General features: G+C 40.7%; 1 protein-coding gene across 2 annotated transcripts in view; it reads right to left on the reverse strand.

The window, feature by feature from the left end:
- SMG1 (SMG1 nonsense mediated mRNA decay associated PI3K related kinase) overlaps window positions 1-21,652 on the reverse strand; it is a 113,879-nt gene that overhangs the window by 82,338 nt on the left and 9,889 nt on the right. The window contains exons 2-4 of one of the 2 annotated variants that reach the window (XM_073015198.1): window positions 5,865-5,922; window positions 2,688-2,851; window positions 1,956-2,111 (exon numbers count right to left, since the gene is read on the reverse strand). In XM_073015198.1, coding sequence (XP_072871299.1) covers window positions 1,956-2,111; window positions 2,688-2,851; window positions 5,865-5,878 — 334 coding nt within the window. In that variant the 5' untranslated portion in view covers window positions 5,879-5,922. The remainder of the gene's footprint in view (window positions 1-1,955; window positions 2,112-2,687; window positions 2,852-5,864; window positions 5,923-21,652) is intronic. The other variant, XM_007986710.3, reaches the window with a different exon arrangement.

Raw genomic sequence — 21,652 nt, forward strand, 5'->3', positions numbered from 1 at the left:
GATCACGAGGTCAGCAGTTTGAGACCAGCCTGGCCAACATGATGGAACCTCGTCTCTACTAAAGATACAAAAAATTGGCCGGGCATGGTGGCGCACTCCTGTAATCCTAGCTACTCGGGAGGTTGACGCAGGAGAATCACTTTAACCTGGGAGGTAGAAGTTGCAGTGAGCTGAGATTGTGCCACTGCACTCCAGCCTGGGTGACAGGGCGAGACTCCGTCTCATAAATAAATAAATGACTACAAGGGGAACAACACACACTGGAGCCTTTTGGAGGGTGAAGGGTGGGAGGAGGGAGAGGATCAAGAGAAACAACCAATGGGTACCAGGCTTAATATCTGGGTGGTAAAATAATCTATACCACAAACCCTCATGACACAAGTTTACCTATGTAACAAACCTGCACTTGCATCCTGAACTTAAAAGTTAAAAAAAAGAAAGAAAGAAACTACAATGTCTGAGAGAAGAATAGGATTTTTACAAATCCCTAGCCCAGAGTATTTCAACATGACAGATACCAAAAATGTCATCAAGTTACCAGCAGGGAAATTAGGCTCTACTTACAATTCTGTCACTAGCAAACTATATGACCCTGAGCCTTTAAAGAAGAGGAATTGTACTGAATTAGCTTTAGAGTCGCTGTTTAGCTCCTATAATATCATAACTCTAAGGCTTCAAACACTTTATTCTAATAAACAGCATAGCCTTTGAATTCATTCCACTTATGAAAACTTACAGAAAGAAATCAGTTTTTTAAAAGTTATATACCAACAATAAAAGCTACAGGCACAAAGGTTTTCACCAAGATACACGTAGCACACACATAGTATTTAAATTTAAAAAAAAAAAAAAAAAAGGTCAAAAACTAAATGTCCGAAAAGTAATTACATCTAACAAAGCCCATAAATCAGAAATGTGAATTTCATACTCAGCTTTACTGGTAAATTTCTCTTTAAGGAAAAAAATGATCATTACCTCTAATCCTCTGAACTTTCAAGGCACTCACCTATACAGTGAGGCTACGTCATAAGGCAGAAATGGTATCAGTGTATTTAACTTTAGAAAAGTGCCCACTCTAGGCAGGGCTGGTGGCTCAAGCCTGTAATCCCAGTACTTTGGGAGACTGAGGTGGGCAGATCACTTGAGGTCAGGAGTTCAAGACCAGCCTGGCCAACACAGTGAAACCCTGTCTCCACTAAAAACGCAAAAATTAGCTGGGTGTGGTGCCAGGCACCTATAATCCCAGCTACTTGGGAGGCTGAGGCACGAGAATCACTTGAACCTGGGAGGCGGAGGTTGCAGTGAGCAGAGATTGCACCACTGCACTCCAGCCTGGGCAACAGAGCAAGACTCTGTCTCGAAAAAAAAAATACACTGAAAACAACAACAACAACAAAAACCAGAAAAGTACCCACTCTGGGGGACAATGGAAGGGAGAACATCAGGAAGAATAGCTTAATGGATGCCAGGCTTAATACCTAGGTGATGGGATGATCTGTGCAGCAAACCACCATGGCACACATTTACCTATGTAACAAACCTGTACATCCTGCACATGTACCCTGAACTTAAAAGAGAAAAAATAAAAAGACAGAGAAGTATCCACTCTATATATACATCTATATCCTCCACAGGCCCAAGAGTTCAAGGACTTGCTGTAGTAAGAGCCTACTATACACTATACATTAAATATCCATGATAATTGGGTAAACCCTTTCTGTAAGATCTTATCCAGTCTTCTCATCTTGTTTTAAGAGAATTCTCTTTTAAAATGCATCATAACCTTTCTAGTGGGAAATTAACAGTTCACAGGAAAAGAATGTAAACAATTTTTACCTGCACAGTAGACTAATCAACTCATGCCTGTGCAAGGCTTAGTAAGAGACATCCAGGATAAGAGGAGATACAAATCTTTGGAAGGTGTATGTGATTGGTCCCCGTCTTCCCAGTCTTACCCTGTGATTTCCTCATGTCTTTGGTGGCTAAAGCACGACTGCCATGCTGAACACTGGTGAACTCAGGGCTGGTCACATTGTTAACCCTCAGCTCTTGCCCCAACGACTTCCGACCATAAGTATTTTCCCCAGATCCTCCATTGACACTGTAGCCACCTACAAACAGCAAGGTTTACGTTATTTAAATATGATTGTTGGCTTCAGTCAATTTCCTGATAGCTCAGGATCTTACCGTTCAATCTGCAGCTCAACCAGCCTTTGCTTCTCCTACCTTTTTCCTGTACTGTCTGCCTTGAAAATCATTTTGCTTTCTTTTAATACACCTTAGAAGTTAATTTTATTTTGATCCCTTCATTGGAAAATAAGCAGAGAAATGAAAACTATATTAAATCAAATTTTACACTTTGTTTACAGACTTTCTTGAGGTTTAGAGACAGTAACCAGGAGGAATTTCAACCTTAGCTAAATATCTTTGAAAACAAAAACAAAAATAGTATTGTATCTTTTTTGTAAGAAAACTGCATTTATGAATTATGTATGGAAAAAATTTTTAATTTTAAAAATAATAAAGTGGATAAACTTCCTATGAAGTTTTCAGAAATAACACTGCATTTGTTATTTATATTTTAAACGTATTAGAAGAAAGCGAGAAAGTTGGGGGTGTAGGAAGGCAGGAAGGTGAGATAGGTAGGTTCAAAAAACATGCTTGCAGCAATAAGAAAATATATATACCCTTTTCGTCATTCTGTATGTCAGCGTGGACTCTGGTATCATCGTGCCTTTGCCGAGACACAACAGCTGAATTTGAAGGTTGCAGTCCATAAGAGGAAGAACTACCTCTATCTCTGGATGAAGAATATTTTAAATTATCTGGGTCGGCTGATGCACTATCAGTTCTACAAAAAGAGAAAAGCATAAGATTAGAACTTTAAACAACATAAATAAATATTTCTTTATACAAGCCTCTCTTCTCCCAACTTTTACATGTAACCATTACTACTATATTTAGTAGAATATGTACTATATATTATATGTAAGCACTCAGCTGTCTAACAAGTCTTTCATTGGGAAGAGATTCTCAAAGGATGAAATGCCAACTTTTCAGTCTCTTCTACTGTTCTAAAGACCCATTCAGAAATAAGAATAACTACTGGGATTAGGGTGACTTTGCTGGTTTTAGCATTGAAAGTCTCCTGTCCCAGGCAAAATGGGACAATTGGTCACTCTGGTCCAGAGTTCTCCTCACATGACTTGATAATAAGAATAATTCTTTCTAAATTCTCCCTGCTGGAGAGGGTTAATCAGTCAAAAAATTTCAGTCTTTCCTGTCATAAAAATAAAAAACACTGGCAGCACGTCAGGGAGGGGCAATGTCTTACCAAGTTATTTTCTAAGTACTGATTATGTTAAGGTACTGTAGTATTGCGAAGACCCCAATGAAGATGCCTTAATTGCAAAGAATAGCAATCAAAATTTTAAAAAGTAAAAAAGAAGACACTGTAAGGAAACAAAAGGTATCAGAAATCCAATAAAGCTATATTGGAAAGTTGTAGTTCATAATCTATTTAAAATTTAGGTACTGTTTAGAGTAATACCTGATGCTTATTAGGAAACAAGTGGGGGTACAGTCAAGGGTAAAAGCGTGTCCTCATCTAAGTATCTGCTCTACGCTTCAACTGCCTCATAAGTAAAACAGAGCTGAGCTACAAGACTTCTCATGAGTGTTATTCTTCCAGTCATCAATCATAAACTATCAAGAAAGAAGACAACAAAATAATCTGTTGTAGCACATGAAAAATCCAAGTAAGTTCTTCCCCTACTGATTTTCTCCTGAGAGGAACAACTTTGAGAAAAAGAAAAGAAAGAAAATGATGTTTACTACAAATGCTTTCTGAACCTTTTAGAACCTGAATCTTTGAGAAAAGTTCAGGACACTGGCAAGGCCAGAAACTAACCTATTTCTCTACGCTTTGCCCCTCCCTCTATGGTGTAAAAGTGACAGCAGTGTCTGTATACTGTATATATTTTGTTTAGAGTTTATTAGTCTTTCCTTGCTCCCAAAAAGACTAAACATAAAACTTTGCATGGGCTCAATCAGTTGGACACCTTGATCTGCACTTACTGCAATCACTGTTAATACAGAATGCAGACAATAGGTCCAATTAAACTTGGAAATCTAACTGGTACAAGTAATGAATTCTAAAGAATCTCAATCTGAAACTTCATGAAATTCATAACCTAGGGTATCTTCTAATATTCAGAGTTCACTTCTTCATAAAGCTAAGTACTTCAATTACAAGGGAAAATAAAATCTATGGAATTTCAAGAAAAATGTATGAGAATATTTTCTGAGTATACTAAGTCTACAAGCACTAAAATATAACTCAATGGACCATAACTTTTTTAAACTAATGAAAAGACATTCCTTATATATCTAAAAATAACACATTTAACATGCATCTATATAAATCACAGCAAACCATTACTTTCTGAAAGGAGACTGAAACATAAGAGAGCTTATAACCTTTTCTGACAGCGTTTGAACTTTATATGTATGCCACAGTAAGCTCTTATTAGATGAAGGAATAAAATAAGCACATGACTAATTCAGAAACACAAAGATAACTGAAGTCTGTCAATATTTAAACATACCTTCACTTCCTGCTTTCATCATGTTTACTTATCTCCTATACTACCTTTACTATTAAGAGTTAAATATCTGTATCATTTTCTGGTGACACAGTAGTAACATAAGGCAGCAGAAAATACAAGTTAAAAAAAGATCTGGGCTCAAATCCCAGCTCCAGCACTGAAAAGTATGTGTGCCTTTGCACAAATTACTTGATCTCCAAGCCTTGGTTATCTCTTGCATAAAATGAGGATAATACATATCTAACATGCAAGGTTGTTGTGAGGCTTAAATAAGATAATGAATTATAAAGAAATGCTTAGTTTGCAGAGTATGTTAAAAGTTATTATAACTATAATATAAAATAAACTCAAAGTTTCCAGTCTAAAAGACAAGGTACAAACAGTTCATGAGTATATGAATATAATCAAAACAAGTTTTTACAGTCAATATAGAGCAACTTAAATACTTCACTAAGAAATCAGGTAATCTGTTGCTACCAACAAATCTGTTTCCAACTATGAAGCATCTGATTTCACACTAAATTGTAAAAACCAGGGACAGCTTCCCCATTGGTTAGAAATAAGGTTTCTAAATCCCATAAGTTATGAACACTGAGATTACTTTTTTCCCAAAAAAAAAGTGTTTTCAGAAATATTAAAAAAAAAAAAAAAAAAAACTCACTGGAATAGGGCCACTGTCTCAGAAATACCTAAAAACTCCCTAGTTGCCAAATTATTTTAATACAAATTAATCAAAACATCTCCAACCAGAACTCAGGTTGTAAGCATTCTGAACCTGAAAGCACAAAATGGTTTAGCATTTATACAAAATTTCTATTTTTATACAATCTTGACTTCTTAGGTTTCAAAAAATGTCAATGTCAGGCTGTTAGCACCAACAAGATCACCCCAGTTCAATAAATAGAAAACTGTTAAAGAACGGAAATGAGCACTTAAAATGAGGCAATCAAAGCCACAAAATAGAAACTGCAGATTTGAACTCCAAGAAGCAGACATAAATGTTAGGCTAGTTAGTTAGAAGAGCTGAAAGGGATATCATCTGCCAGAATTAGTGTCTCAATTTAGTGAAAAAAGAAAATCTATCTATTAAGTCTAAGAATCCTAGCAAGGATCCAAAAATACCTCTACAGCCCCTTTAATATTCTAAAAATATCATGGAGAGAAAAAAAGAAATGCATAACTTTCCCCAAAACGATCAAACTGAAGTTAAAGCCTGATGTACATGCCACATGAGAGGTAAGTTTCTAAAGCTCATACCTCAAAAATCGCATACTGTATAATATGGAGCCTTTGTGATGTTTTGCATCAAGTCAATCTGTAAGACAGTAGTTACAATATTAGTGAAGACAGTGGGTTAAAACATTTGTTGTTCAAACATGGAGCAAATATCATTCATGAGTTAGGTGCTTTTAGTTGAACTATGGTCCCATTAGGGTTCATACATTAAAGCAAAAATTGAGGTGGAAAGCTACTCTGTGCCTTAGAGGATAAAGAGGCTTAATGTGGCAACCAAAAAAATTTTAGTACATAAGAGAATTTAAATGTTAACGTTATATAACATACAAATCACATGCAAATATAGTTACCACTTATTTTAATTACCTATTCTCAATATACAGAAAAATGCCATAAATCTAGGAGGCCATTTGTTTCAAACGACCAGAATCCTCAGACCTCACATCAACAATCCACCAAGAGCTGGGGACAGTATCTCCTGACTAAATGTAGCCTTGCGGTCCAGTTGTTGTAAGTATTAGAGAGAAAAAGAGAGAGTCATCTCTGGAAAGTGTGAAGTCAGGGAATTCCCTGCTAGGAAGTATTTCCATAAAGCACCCCAAAATGACTTGATGCAAACACCACACCTAGGGGTGTCACTGGAGTAAGCATCATATTACTTCAAATTGCTTTTACCTAGGTTTATTAAGGGATTTTGCTCTCATGGTGAGATCTAATTTGCAATGGATATAAACCAGGAAATGAGATTTGCACTAAAGCCAATGAAGTAGGAATGTACTTATTCTCTAAAGTAGCAAACATAGTCTCACTGTCACAGAGCAGTTATAGGATATGCTGCTTTCCATACTAATGGTTAATACCACTTGAAAATGATTTACCCTTCAAAAATAAATTCAAGGTTATCCCCTGTAATGCCTCTTACCTGGATTCAAACATGCTTTAATGAGAAGAAAGACAAAGAGTGAAACTATGAATAACCCTGGGCCTTGTGTGTTATCATTACATTAGAAACACTGCTCTAAATATGAGTCTATGCTAAAACATTAATTTGAGAGGCTCAGGGAATTTATTATACAAATCTCTTCTCACAGAGAACTTTAAGTTCAAATTTAATAAAACAAAACAGAACCATTCCATGTCAAAATCATGAGTATGCATCAGTTTTGCAATACTGAAATATTAAATTCATATAATTTCTCGGTAAAACTAGCTTAGCTACCTAAGTATTAAGTGTCTATAATAACCAAATCTTAATTATCCACTTATGGGTGATTTGTTTCCTTTTTTGAGACAGGGTCTCACTCGGTAACCCAGACTGGAGTGCACTGGCATGACCATAGCTCACTGCAGCCTCGACCTCATGGGTTCAGCCTCTCAAACAGCTGGGACCACAAGTGCACACCACTCCACTTAGCTAATTTTTTATTTTTATGTTTTTGTAGAGACAGGTGTCTCATTATGTTGCTTAGGCTGCTCTCAAATTCCTGGACTCAAGCAATCCTCCCACCTCTGCCTCCCAAAATGCTACGATTAGAGGCATGAGTGACCACATCTGGACTGTCACCAATTTTTAATTGTCTGTCAACTAAACAGCCAATATAGACTGATAAAATATACTTAACTACTATAAAATTGTGAAGAACTTTATCTTAACCAAGGAGAGGTCTGGTTTTTACCTGTGGATTCTGGAAGGTAATCTCTGAATTCCTGAAATGTTGTACCTAATAAGAGCATCCTGGCCAGGAGCAGTGGCTCACACCTGTAAACCCAGCACTTTGGGAGGCCAAGGCGGGAGGATTGCTTGAAGTCAGGATTTTGAGACTAGCCTGGCTAGCATGGTGAAACCTGTCTCTACTAAAAATATAAAAATTAGCCAGGCATGTTGATGGGCACTTATAATAATCCCAGCTACTCGGGAGGCTGAGGTTTCAGTGAGCTGAGATCATGTCACTGCACTCCAGCCTGGGCAACAGAGAAAGACTATCTCCCCCCGAAAAAAAAGAGAGGTGGTGTGGTGGGAGGGAGGTGTCCTTGTTCATCTGGGGGCTTCAGGCCACAGCAGAGTCTAACAATGTGGCTTACGGTGGCAGCTTTGAGTCCCATGGATCAGCCTGACCTCCAGTGGGGCTGGAGACCAAGGTTAGCCACATGAGCACGCAACCATGGAACCCCGGTAAAAACTCTGGACATAAAAAATGGTGGGAGTTTCCCTGGTTGGCAATAATCCACGAGTACTGTCACGCATCAGTGCCACTGGGAAGGTATCATTTTTCACAACTCTACAGGGAGAGGACAATTCGAAGCTCCAACATTTGGAACTTTCCTGAACTCTGCCCTATGCACCTCTACCCCTGGCTGATTCTAATCTGAATCCCTAAACTGCAATAAACTGTAACCGTGGGTATGAGAGCTTTCAATGAGTTCTCGTGAGTCCTCCTGGCAAATCATCCAACCTAAGAGTGGTCTTGGCCAGGCACAGTGGCTCAAGCCTGTAATCCCAGCACTTTGGGAGGCCCAGGCAGGCAGACTGCTTGAGCTCAGGAGTTTGAGACCAGACTGGCAATATGGCGATACTGTCTCTAAAAAATATAGAAAAATGGCCGGGCGCGGTGGCTCACACCTGTAATTCCAGCACTTTGGGAGGCCAAGATGGGAGGATCACGAGGTCAGGAGATCGAGACCATCCTGGCTAACATGGTGAAACCCCATCTCTACTAAAACTACAAAAAATTAGCCAGGCATGGTGGCGGGCGCCTGTAGTCCCAGCTACTCAGGAGGCTGAGGCAGGAGAATGGCGTGAACCCGGGAGGCGGAGCTTGCAGTGAGCAGAGATTGCGCCACTGCACTCCAGCCTGGGCGACAGAGCGAAGACTCCGTTTCAAAAAAAAAAAAAAAAAAAATATATATATATATATATATATATATATATATAGAAAAATTAGCCAGGCAAGGTGGTATGCACCCGTAGATCCAGCTACTCAGGTGGCTGAGGTAGGAGGATTGCTTGAACCTGACAGGGAGGAGTCCAGGGCTGCAGTGAGCCATGATCAGGCCACTGCACACTCGCCTGGGTGATAGAGAGAGGCCCTGTCTCAAAAAAAAATAAAAATAAAAAAAATAAAATAAAACAAAACAAAAAAAAACATAGTGATCTTGGGAACCCCCAAACTTGCAACTAGTATTAGCAGCAAGGGTCATCTTATGGACTGGACTCCCTCTTACTCTGCACTCATATTTAAAACCATTAAATATACTGTAGCTCAAAAACAGTTGCTTGTCTGTTTGTTTGTTTTGAAACAGGGTCTCACTCTGTTGCCCAGGCTAGAGTGCAGAGGCGCAATCCAAGTTCAAGCAAACCTCCCACCTCAGCCTCCCAAGTAGCTGAGACCACAGGCTCACTCCACCATGCCCAGCTAACTTTTGTTTTTTGGGGTTTTTTTGGTCCCATTCTCTACAACATTCCCAAAATGTTGCCAAGCTGGTCTTGCACTCCTGGGCTCAAGTGATCCACTCACCTCAGCCTTCCAAAGTGTTGGGATTACAGGCATAAGCCACTGCACCCGGCCATAAATTTTGTTTTTTTAATAACATTTCTAGCAAACATGATAAAGACTTGACTTCAGTGTTGCTTATTTCTCTTCCAAGGAACCTCTAATATTCTCTATTTTCAGACCTCCAATCAAATTAGCCAGAAGGAGCAAACGAAGCCAATAACTCCAGGAGGGCAACAGATCTGATTTTAATCTTTGTTTCACACGCATAATTATCTTCAGAGAAACGTTGACAAAAGTATCCTCTCACCTCCATGACCCAGTGCTCCTTTTCTCTGACTTCCAATGGGCCTCTGATGCTCCCCATATTTCCCTCATCAGATTTCTTTCCTTTCCAAAACACCTGTAAAACTTTCCACACCCTCTTCCTTCTCCCACCACTACCAGTGGATGACCTTACAGTTCTGCTTGGTAAGAAACAGAAGCCATTTGACAGCACCCTCAGCAAGAGCTAACATTTTAGCTCCTAACAAGAGCTAGTGGGCAACTGATCCAAGCAGTTTACATATGCTTATCGTGTCATTTCATGTTCGACACAATCTTACTATTAGATATAATTTTACAGATTAATAACTAAGGTTTCATAACTGGCCTAGGGTTGCACAGCTTGTAAAAGGCAGAGCCAGAACTCAGACCCAGTACCGTCTAATGTTTGAGCTCTTCAACACTATCACTGCCTGCCATCTTCCTTCTAATATATCCACAAATTCACCTGCATCTGCACATACAGCCTTTCTTCCCATCATCTTCACATAATGTAACAAATAAACTCCCTATCCATACAAATCATCTGGATCTGTCTATTCCCCCCATTTTCCAAGGTATGCCTTGTCTCTCTTTTGTATGTTGCAAAATCTCCCATTTTACTACTGCTAATCACATCATCAACATATGAGCACTGTCAAAAGTCTTACTTTAAAAAGCAAAAACAAAAACAGCGGGGCGCAGCAGCTCATGCGTGTAATCCCAGCACTTTGGGAGGCGGAGGCAGGCAGATCATGCAGTCAGGAGATTGAGACCACCCTGGCCAACATGGTGAAACCCAGTCTCTACTAAAATAGAAAAAATAAAATTACCTGGGCACGGTGGCACACACCTGTAGTCCCAGCTACTTGGGAGGCTGAGGCAGGGGAATCGTTTGAACCCAGGAGGCGGAGCTTGCAGTGAGCCGAGATCGCGCCATTGCACTCCAGCCTGGTAACAGGGCCAGACTCCATCTCAAAAAATAAAATAAAATAAACAAAAAATAAAAAAATAAGGCCACGCACAGTGGCTCACGCCTGTAATCCCAGCACTTTGGGAGGCCGAGGAAGGGGGATCACTAGGTCAGGAGTTTGAGACCAGCCTGGCCAACATAGTGAAACCCCGTCTCTACTAAAAATACAAAAAATTAGCCGGGTGTGGTGGCGAGTGCCTGTAATCCCAGCTAGTTGGGAGGCTGAGGCAAGAGAACTGCTTGAACCCAGGAGGCGGAGGTTGCAGTGAGCTGAGATTGCGCCACTGCACTCCAACCCAGTGACAGTGTGAGACTCTGACTCCAAAACAAAAACAAAAACAAAAAAAACAAACCCTTTACCTGCCTTTCTCCCTCTACCAATCTAATAGTCTAGACTCTTCACAGACAAACCTGTTGAAAATTTATCTTCCTTGCCTTCACTTACTTTTCAACCCACTTTAATAAGGGTTCCAACGGCAACACACCACTGAAGCTATTCCTACCAAGGTAGGAACTGCCACTCAAGGCCTTCTTGGCTCTAAAATCCCATGAGACTTTTTCAGTTCACCTTACACTTTCTCAATACCATTCTAAAGTCTGAGTTTTTTAGTTAACTTTAATCTTTAATTCCAGAGACTCTTTCTACTTTATCCCAATCCAAGTATTCTCCTCCTCCTTCACTTTTTTTTTTGGAGACAGAGTCTGATTTTGTTGCCCAGGCTGCGGGACAGTGGTGCAATATTGGCTCACTGCAACCTCCACCTCCAGGTTCAAGCAATTCTCCCATCTCAGCCTCCCAAGTAGCTAAGATTACAGGTGCCTGCCACCATGCCTAATTTTTGTATTTTTAGTAGAGACAGGGTTTCACCATGTTGGCCAGGCTGGTCTCGAACTCCTGACCTCAAGGAATCCACCCACCTTGGCAGCAATTATAGGTGTGAGCCACCGTGCCCGGCCCCTTCTTCACTTCTTTAACCAGCTTAGATTTCATTGTGTATCATTTCAATAACACTCTTGCCTATACCCTTAACTCTTAAGATTTTCATCACACCAATCTGGCAAAACCCCAGTCCTGGATAAACCCAATGATCCATCAATAAGCACTGCACTCCCAGGTCCTCCGGTGTTTATTTCCCATTCTATACATGCACTATCCAGACATTCCCATTCTCTTCAAATTCCAAAATATCCTATCACCTCCCCTCCCCAAACACACATTCTACTTCCCAAGAAAAAAAAAGATACCAGCTGAGGACGGTGGCTCACGCCTGTAATCTGCACTTTGGGAGGCCAAGGTGGGTGGATTACTTGAGGTCAGGAGTTGGGAGACCACCCTGGCCAAAATGGTGAAACCTCATCTCTACTAAAAATACAAAAATTAGCTGGGTGTGGTGATGCACACCTGTAATCCCAGCTATACCGGAGACTGAGGCAGGAGAATCACTTGAACCCAGGAGTGGAGGTTGCAGTGAGCCAAGATTGCACCATTGCACTCCAGAGCCTGGGCAATAATAAGAGAGAAACTCCGTCTTGGTGGGAGGGTGTGGGAAGGGGGAGACATACCATAAAATACCTGCACCCGATTCTAGACCTTACTTAGGATTCCATCTACTTCCATCTTACTGTAACTTTTCAAATACTTTTCCCACTGAACTAAATCCACCCCCTTAAACATGTAACACTTTCTAATGTATCCCATTTAAAAATACAAAAACATATAAAAAGGAAAAACTCCATCAATCCCACATGTCCCTCCATCAAACAATCTGCCTTTACTTGCTGAAGCCAAACTAAAGTTGTCTAGACTCCCCTCTCCCATTTCTTCACGTCTTCTAGCTCCTTAACACACACTGGTCCAACTTCTGCCCCATCACTCTTGGCAAAATCCATTATGACCTCCAGGTTGCTAAATCCAAGATAAAGTTCAGGCCTCAATCTGCTCATCCTTTCAGCAGCTTTCACAGGGCTGCTGAGTAGGGTTGAGCAGTTTTGCCCTGCACACCGGTGCCCTGCAGAGGAATGAGGTGAGCTGAATGAAACTCGTTTTTAAAACATTCTTGGCCGACATAGCGGCTCACGCATGTAATCCCAGCACTTTGGGAGGCTGAGGCGGACGCATCACTTGAGATCAGGAGTTCAAGATCAGCCTGGCCAATATGGCAAAACCCCATCCCTATTAAAAACATAAAAATTAGCTGGGCATGGTGGCAGGCACCCGTAATCCCAGCTACTCGGGAGGCTGAAGCAGGAGAAGCACTTGAACTCAGGAGGCGGAGGTTGCAGTGAGCCAAGACTGGGTCACTGCACTCCAACCTAAGCAACAAGAGAGAAACTCTGTCTCAAAAAAAAAAAAATTGTTTATGCCAACTAATTGTACACCTAAATGCACCATGTTCGTTTGACTTTCTCCTTGCATTTATTTATTTATTTTTAATTAGGTCTCGCTCTGTGTTGCCCACATTGTAGTGCAGTCTGTGATTACAGCTCACTGCAGCCCTGAACTCCTGGGCTCAAGAGATCCTCTGGTCTGAGCCTCCCCAGTAGCTAGGACTACAGGTATAGAGTGGCTCTTTGCCTTTATTTCTAACCCAAGCCAGCTTACAACCTTAAAAAGAGACTGTTTCGCCGGGCGCGGTGACTCACGCCTGTACTCCCAGTACTTTGGGAGGCCGAGGTGGGTGGATCGTAAGGTCAGGAGTTCGAGACCAGCCTGATCAACACGGTGAAACACTGTCTCTACTAAAAATACACAAAACATTAGCTGGGCATGGTGGTGCGGCACCTGTAGTCCCAGCTACTTGGGAGGCTGAGGCAGGAGAATCACTTGAACTCAGGAGGTGGAGGTTATGGTGAGCCGAGATCGCGTCACTGCATTCCCACCTGTGACGGTGACAGAGCGGGACTCCATCTCAAAAAAAAGAGAGAGAGAGAGACCCTGCTTCAGCTCTCATTTGCATCGCTTATCTTCCCCTTCCGTCAGTAAGTTTTGTCAGTAAGTCCTGGAAGTACCCTAGAAACATATCATTTGGCCTGGGAAATTGCCAAGATTGAATGGAAATATCTTACTCTATGACCTCTTTAATAGATGAAGGACAAAAAAGACTGAAAATTTACAAAGCTATGCATCCCTCCCCCACCAGTTAAATGCCAAACATAGGCCAGGCACAATGGATCACACCTGTAATCCCAGCTGTTTGGGAGCCTGAGGCAGGCAGATCACCTGAGGTCAGGAGTTCAAGATCAGCCTGGCCAAGATGGTGAAATGCAGTCTCTACTAAAAATACAAAAAAATTAGCCAGGCATGGTGGTGCATGTCTGTAATCCCAGCTACTCGGGAAGCTGAGGCAGAAGAATCGCTTCCCCAGAGGCAGAGGTTGCAGTGAGCTGAGAGCTCGCCACTGCACTCCAGCCTGGACAACAGAGTGAGACTCGGTCTCAAAAAATTAATAAATAAATAAATAACCCATTCCAACAAAGATTAAGAATCATTAAGAGTTACATTGCGCCACTGCACTCCAGCCTGGGTGACAGAGCAAAACTCCGTCTCAAAAAAAAAAAAAAAAAAAGTTACATACTGCAGAAATCTAAAGACTCTCAAAAGCAGATTGGGACTTTATAATCAAGGTAAAGGTGAAGTGATGTTTACCAATATAAGAAATGTATGCAACCATTTTTTTCAACTCCTGAAAACAGTCAGATGATAACTGTAGTCATTCTGATAAAAGTTCCTTTAGTCAACAGGTTGAAGCACATTCCCAGGGAATAACATGTTTATAAGATTTTCTAATAATAGCATATGTTAAATCTTGTCTTTAAAAATAATCCTGGCTGGGTGCAGTGGCTCACACCTGTAATCCCAGCACTCTGGGAGACCGAGGTGGGTGGATCACTTGAGGTTGAGAGTTTGAGACCAGTCTGACCAACATAGAGAAACCTTTCCGTCTCCACTAAAAATACAAAATTAGCCGGGCGTGGTGGTGCATGCCTGTAATCCCAGTTACTCGGGAAGCTGAGGCAGGAGAATCACTCGAACCCGGGATGCAGAGGTTGTGGTGACCCGAAATGCTGCCACTGCACTCCAGCCTGGGCAACAAGAACGAAACTCCATTTCAAAAAAAAACAAAAAATAACAAAATAAAATTAAAACTAAAAAAATAAAAATAAATAAAAATAATCCTAGGCCAAGCTGGCTGCAGTAGCTCACACCTGTAATCCCAGCTACTCAGGAGGCTGAGACGGGAGGATCACTTGAGCCCAGGAGTTTGAGACCAGCCTGGGCAACACAAGAGAGACTATGTCTCTAAAGAAAAAAATAATCACCATCATTCTAGGCCAGTCCAGAAAACATAGCAAGACCTCCAACTCTAAAAGAAAATGAAATAAAAAATTTTAAAGGTCAATTTAATTAGAGTCTCAAGTAATTCCAGAAGATATGGTCTCACAAATCAAACAGTTGAAAAAGGAAGATGCCTTTCAAAATAATCACACTATGATTTTAACTGTAGGAAAGTGTATTAAATGAAGACAGCTTTTACTAGTTGCTGAAACATACTAGTAAGAGCAGGAAACAATGCTCCCACCGTGCTCAGCAGTAGCCAGAAATTTATTGAGGTCTTCATATTTAGCCTCAAGTATAAGACAGCTAGGAAACTTCAAAATCATCACTCACACCACTTTAAACCCACAGTCTATACAAACCCTTTTTCTTTTGTTACATTTTATACTAAACACACTTTAATCAGATTGACATAAGTGATTTAAAAGAAGTAACTTATATAATTCCCTTTTACAAGGAAAAAAGAAACAATGTTTCTAGATATTAAGTTCCTTGAGACAGCAATCATTTATTATAGATTTACAGTACGATTTCAAATAGTACCAGAATCTTTTTTTTTTTTTTTTTTTTTGAAAGAGTGGCACAATCACAGCTCACAGTAGCCTTGACCTCCTGGGCTAAAGCAATGCTCCCACCTCAGCCTCCCAAGTAGGTGGGACTACAAACTCACGCCACAATGTTCGGCTTTTTTTTCTTTTTGAGACGGAGCATTGCCCTGTCATCCAGGCTGGAGTGCAGTGGCATGATCTCGGCTCACTGCAACCTCTACCTCCTGGGTTCAAGCAACTCTCCTGCCTCAGCCTCCCAAATAGCTAGGATTACGTGTGCATCACCATGCCCAGGTAATTTTTATATTTTTAGTAGAGACGGGGTTTCACCAGGTTGGTCAGGCTGGTCTCAAACTCCTGATCTTGGTGATCTGCCCGCCTCGGCCTCCCAAAGTGCTGGGATTACAGGTATAAGTCACCATGCCCAGCCAATTTTTGTATTTTTTGTAGAAACTAGGTCTCACTATGTTACCCAGGCTGGTCTCCAACTCCTGGGCTCAAGTGATCCGCCCCTTCCTGCCCTGGTCTCCCAAAGCGCCACCATGCCCAGCCCAAAATCTTGTAATTGCTTAATACTGTATATACATTTTTGCAATGATATGACATTTCCCATCTTTGTTTACAAGATGCATGTGGTTCTTCTCCACCCCTCAAGTACTTAAAACTATCACACTGGCAGAGTACAACCTTTCCATGCTTCTGGCATCCTCCCTTCTCCCATTGAAAGAAAAGAAAAGAAAAGAGAAAAGAAAAGAAAAATATATATACACACACCCATACACACTACACCAGAGGGAAAAAAGCAATTCATTGTTCAACTCGTGTTCTTATAAGAATCAGCTCGTAAATTCCAACTGTGTAGTATAAGGTAAGCAAGCTATAAGCTACCTTTCAACCTACCCTTTTTCTATACACATTCCATTTACATTGTACTTGCCCTCCAAACTATGCAAATAGTCACAAAGATGAGATTATGTTTGCTGGCTTATCATTTCAACTAGTAACAAATTCTTAAGGTGTGAGTATAAGATAAGGAGAAAAAATGATGATGCAGAGCTATGCTCTTATTATCCAACTTGAAACAGGTTTACAGCCTAATGGGAATACACTAGAAAACGCAGAAAGAGGGCGGGCGCGGTGGCTCACGCCTATAATCCCAGCACTTTGGGAGGCAGAGGTGGGTTGAACACAAAGTCAAGAGTTCAAGACCAGCCTGGCCAACATGGTGAGACCCCGTCTCTACTAAAAATACAAAAAAAAAAAAATTACCCAGGTGTGGTGGCACATGCCTGTAATCCAAGCTAGTCAGGAGGCTGAGGCAGGAGAATCGCTTGAACCCGGGTGGCAGAGGTTGCAGTGAGCCGAGATCACGTCACTGCACTCTGGCCTGGGCGACAGAGCGAGATTCCATCTCAAAAAAAAGAAAGAAAGAAAATGTAGAAAGAGAGCCACTCCACCGGAGAGCAATTAATTCTAACTCCATTAATATTTTTCTAAGTATTCACTGAAACAATTTTAAAAATAATTTCCTGAACTTTAATCCTCCCAACGTCTTAAAAGGCAAAAATTACCCCCTCAGAGGGACATGGCTGGTAGTGCCAACACAAAAGATCTTTGTCTTCCCATTCTTAGTCCATAGCTTTTTTCATGACATCCACCTCTCCTAAGATAAATATCTGTGAAGGATCAACTTTTTAAAAAAATACACACACTGTAGCTGGGCGCGGTGGCTCACATCTGTAATCCCAACACTTCGAGAGGCTGAGGCAGACACATCACCTGAGGTCAGGAGTTTGAGACCAGCCTGGCCAACACGGTGAAACTCGTCTCTACTAAAAATACAAAAATTAGCCAGGCATGGTGGCGCACATCTGTAATCCCAGGTACATGGGAGGCTGAAACCGAAGAATCACTTGAACCCGGGAGGTGGAGGTTGCAGTGAGTCAGGATGGTGCCAACTGCACTCCAGCCTGGGCAACAAACGGAGTGAGACTCCATCTCAAAAAAAAAAAATACATACATTCTTAAAAATAAAGACACTTAGAGAGGAATCTAAAACACACTGGTTCTATTTTTAACTTCACCAATGCTAAAAGAGCGGGTAGATTTTTTTTTTTTTTTTTAAAGAAAAGGGAACAAATTACAGATGGGGAAATAGGTTTTGAAATCTTCGCACAACAGGGTGGCTATAGTAAATAATGATGTATTTATTTGCAAAGAGAAGACAGAGATAACAATAGCAATAATAATAAGGTATTTCAAATAATTAAATTTCAAATGCCTCACCACAAAATATGAGTAAGCAAAGTAAGGTGAAAATATGTTAATTAGCACGATTTAATCATACCACATTGCACATATATAAACATTACATTGTACCCTACAAATGTGTACCATTATGATTTTTGAATTAATATTAATTAGAGTAGGGAGAACAATGATTACATTTTTACTTCTTCAGTAAGATTACAATAAAAACGTAGAGAGCACTAGCATTATGGTAACTACACATGATAGGCCACTTTAAATAAAAGGCATCTTTTATGAAATTTTTAAGGCCGGGCGCGGTGGCTCAAGCCTGTAATCCCAGCACTTTGGGAGGCCAAGACGGGCGGATCACGAGGTCAGGAGATTGAGACCCTCCTGGCTAACACGGTGACACCCTGTCTCTACTAAAAAACACAAAAAAACTAGCCGGGTGTGGTGGCGGGCGCCTGTAGTCCCAGCTACTCAGGAGGCTGAGGCAGGAGAATGGCGTAAACCCGGGAGGTGGAGTTTGCAGTGGGCCGAGATCCGGCCACTGCACTCCAGCCTGGGCGACTGAGCGAGACTCTGTCTCAAAAAAAAAAAAAAGACAAGAAATTTTTAGTCAATGAATTGATTACCACATACATACGACCTATTTGCTATTAAGCGTAAATTTATTTACAATTTTAGTATTTTCAAAAAAGGAACATTAAAATTCTATCAACATTTCAAATAATGACAGAATCAATCATTTTTAATAGAATCCTTACTCAGATCCCTCAAAAACAATATAAACTATCACTTAAGGTAGATTACTTTAAATCTGACTAAAAATGCTAAATCTCAAGTTTCATAGTCCCAGTGCTGGAAAACCTGCTATATTTTTATTTTTCTTCACATTTAGACAAAGAACATATGGACAGGCAAGAAACGTAATCAACTTTTTCAGGAAAGAATCCCAGGATCTGTTTTATTTTCAATTAAATATATACGAACTCTGGGTGATACTGGTGATCATCTCTGGATCTTTTTACTTATCTAATGAGAAAAGAGTCTCATTATACAAAAAGAATACCCAAAAAGTCTAATGATTTCCTCACATAAGTAGGTTTTTCTGTAAGGTTCTGGCAAATCTGAAGAAGCCAACATAGAATCTGTCATTAATGCATTGAATCTGAACTTCCACTGTTAAAATCAAATCAGGGCCTGGAAGTAAAGTGTTAACACTTCAGACAAGAAATTCCAGGGTTTGTATCATCAGGAATATAAACCAGGGACACCCTCAAGAGGATGAAGAGCAAGAGTCATGCACTGCTTCAGAAAATTAAATACTCCAAGATGAAAGTTAAAAATTCAAACACACCTATCACACATATACATCTGTTAACATCAGGTTGAAATGCTAAAGGGAACAGAGTAAAAGTAAGTTTTTAACTAATAAATTTAAATAAGAGAGAAAACTTTAAATTCAAAGAGCTTCACTAAAAAAAAAAAAAAGTTAGCAAAGTCATCAAATGTGGAGGAAAAGCTATTATATGTCACTATGTAATCTAAGACATATTCATTAGCAGAGCCTTTTTTCTAGGCTATTAATATATTAGATGCCACCTAAAAACAAAGATCTAGTAAATGTTAAGTTTAACAACTTCTTAAAAACCTGTAGGTTCCCAAAGATATATACGTGTATGTGCAGTGAGGCCACTGCTAAGCCTCTAATAATATTCTTGTAGACTACTATTCTCTATGATGACAAAAAGGGTAATAAAAAAAAAATCTAGTGTCTCCCCTTAATAAACAAAGGAAGAACATAACTTAGAAAGCTCCATAACAAAAACAATCTATAATTCTGGTACCAGAAACCCCTCTGAGGCAGGGCACGGTGGCTCACATCTGTAATCCCAGCACTTTGGGAGGCCAAGGCAGGGGGATCACTTGAGGTTGGGAGATCAAGACCATCCTGGCTAACAGGGTGAAACCCTGTCTCTACTAAAAATACAAAAAATTAGTCAGGCGAGGGGCACACGCCTGTAATCCCAGCTACTCGGAGGCTGGGGCAGGAGAATCACTTGAACCCAGGAGGCAGAGGTTGCGTGAGCCTAGATCGTGCCATTGCACTCCAGCCTGGGCAACAAGAGCAAAACTCCATCTCAAAAATAAAAAAAGGAATAAGTCCCTCTGAAAAAAGCTTTAAATAATAAACACAAAAAGTCTATAACAGGATTTTAAATAAATATAAGGTCCTACACATACTATATGAATACCAACATAATAAAAATATGAATATGAATATCAACAGGAATCCCATTCCTTTTTTGAAAGGGCCTGAAAATTAATACACAAGAAGTAATTCAGGATGTTTAGAAATCTGTTGACTCTAAGCCAGGTGCAGTGGCTCACGGCTGTAATCCCAGCACCTTGGGATTTACAAAGTGGGATTTCCTTCTCACCTAAGGTCAGGAGATCAAGACCAGCCTGGCCAAGAAGGTGAAACCCCATCCCTACTAAAAATTACAAAAATTAGCCAGGCGCAGTGGCAGGTGCCTGTAATCCCAGCTACTCAGGAGGCTGAGGTAGGAGAATCGCTTGAACTCGGGCGGCAATATTTGCAGTGAGCCAAGATCTCACCACCGCACTCCAGCCTGGGCGACAGAGTGAGACTCTGTCTCAAAAAAAATAAAACGAAATAAACAAATCTGTTGATACTGGAATATTTGCGTTTCATTCCCCAATCAGCAGGCACGCAACTGGCAAGAAGTGTGTTTCCCCAGGCATTCTAACGGAATGCCAGAAAGCTCAACCCCGTGCTTAAATTTTTAGTGATTACATTGCTTAAATAATGCAGACAGATACAATAGACCCAAGATAAGTCAATGTGTAAAAAGACTTCAAATACGTGCACAAGGTATTTTTCAAGATGGACAAAACACATGAATCTTAAATTACCATATTCCTTTTTTTTTTTGACAGAGGTTTTTTTGCTCTTGTTGCCCAGGCTGGAGTGCAATGGCACAATCTAGGCTCATGCAACCTCCGCCTCCCGGGTTCAAGCAATTCTCCCGCCTCAGCCTCCTGAATAGCTGGGACTACAGGCATGTGCCACCACGCCCAGCTAATTTTTGTATTTTTTTTTAGTAGAGACGGGGTTTCACCATGATGGCCAGGATGGTCTTGATCTCTTGACCTCGTGATCCGCCCGCCTCGGCTTCCCAAAGTGCTGAGATTACATGCATGAGTCACTGCACATGGCCAAATTACCGTCCTCTTTCTTCTGTAAAAAGATCTGGCCACTCCAGTCCATTACAATACTGTCCTTTTGAGCATGCTCAATCAGTTTGTTTAAGCCCTGACAGGGCTGCCATAAGAGGAACGCTTTCCCCAAAAATGCATCCTACAAGAACAGTGTTGTAAACTCTGGAGTTAAGGCTAAACATAAAAATACAAACTTACAAGATCTCACTGTCATGTATTTACTTGAGGAAAGACACAAATATAGAGTGTACTATTTACTGCTGCACTTAGTAGGAAAGAAGGGGATAGCAAAAGTAACAATTTTACCAGATCCATGCACATATGCAGGTTATATTTTACTGGAGATGGCACACATAAAAATTCCAGATACTGCTAAGTATATGAAAAAAACGTGAGCAGGAATGGGTGTGATAGTGGAAAAGTCACTGCATATCTGTACCTTGACTGAGGTCATGGTTACACAGGTGTATACATTTGCCAAAATTTCCTGAATTTAAGACCTATACAGGCCGGGCACGGTGGCTCACGCCTGTACTCTCAGCACTTTGGGAGGCCGAGGCGATCATCACCTGATGTCAGGAGTTCGAGACCACCCTGGCCAACAAGGTGAAATCCCATCTCTACTAAAAGTACAAAAACTAGCTGGGCATGGTGGCAGGCAT

Source organism: Chlorocebus sabaeus, chromosome 5, assembly GCF_047675955.1.
Source record: "Chlorocebus sabaeus isolate Y175 chromosome 5, mChlSab1.0.hap1, whole genome shotgun sequence".
Taxonomy (NCBI): domain Eukaryota; kingdom Metazoa; phylum Chordata; class Mammalia; order Primates; family Cercopithecidae; genus Chlorocebus; species Chlorocebus sabaeus.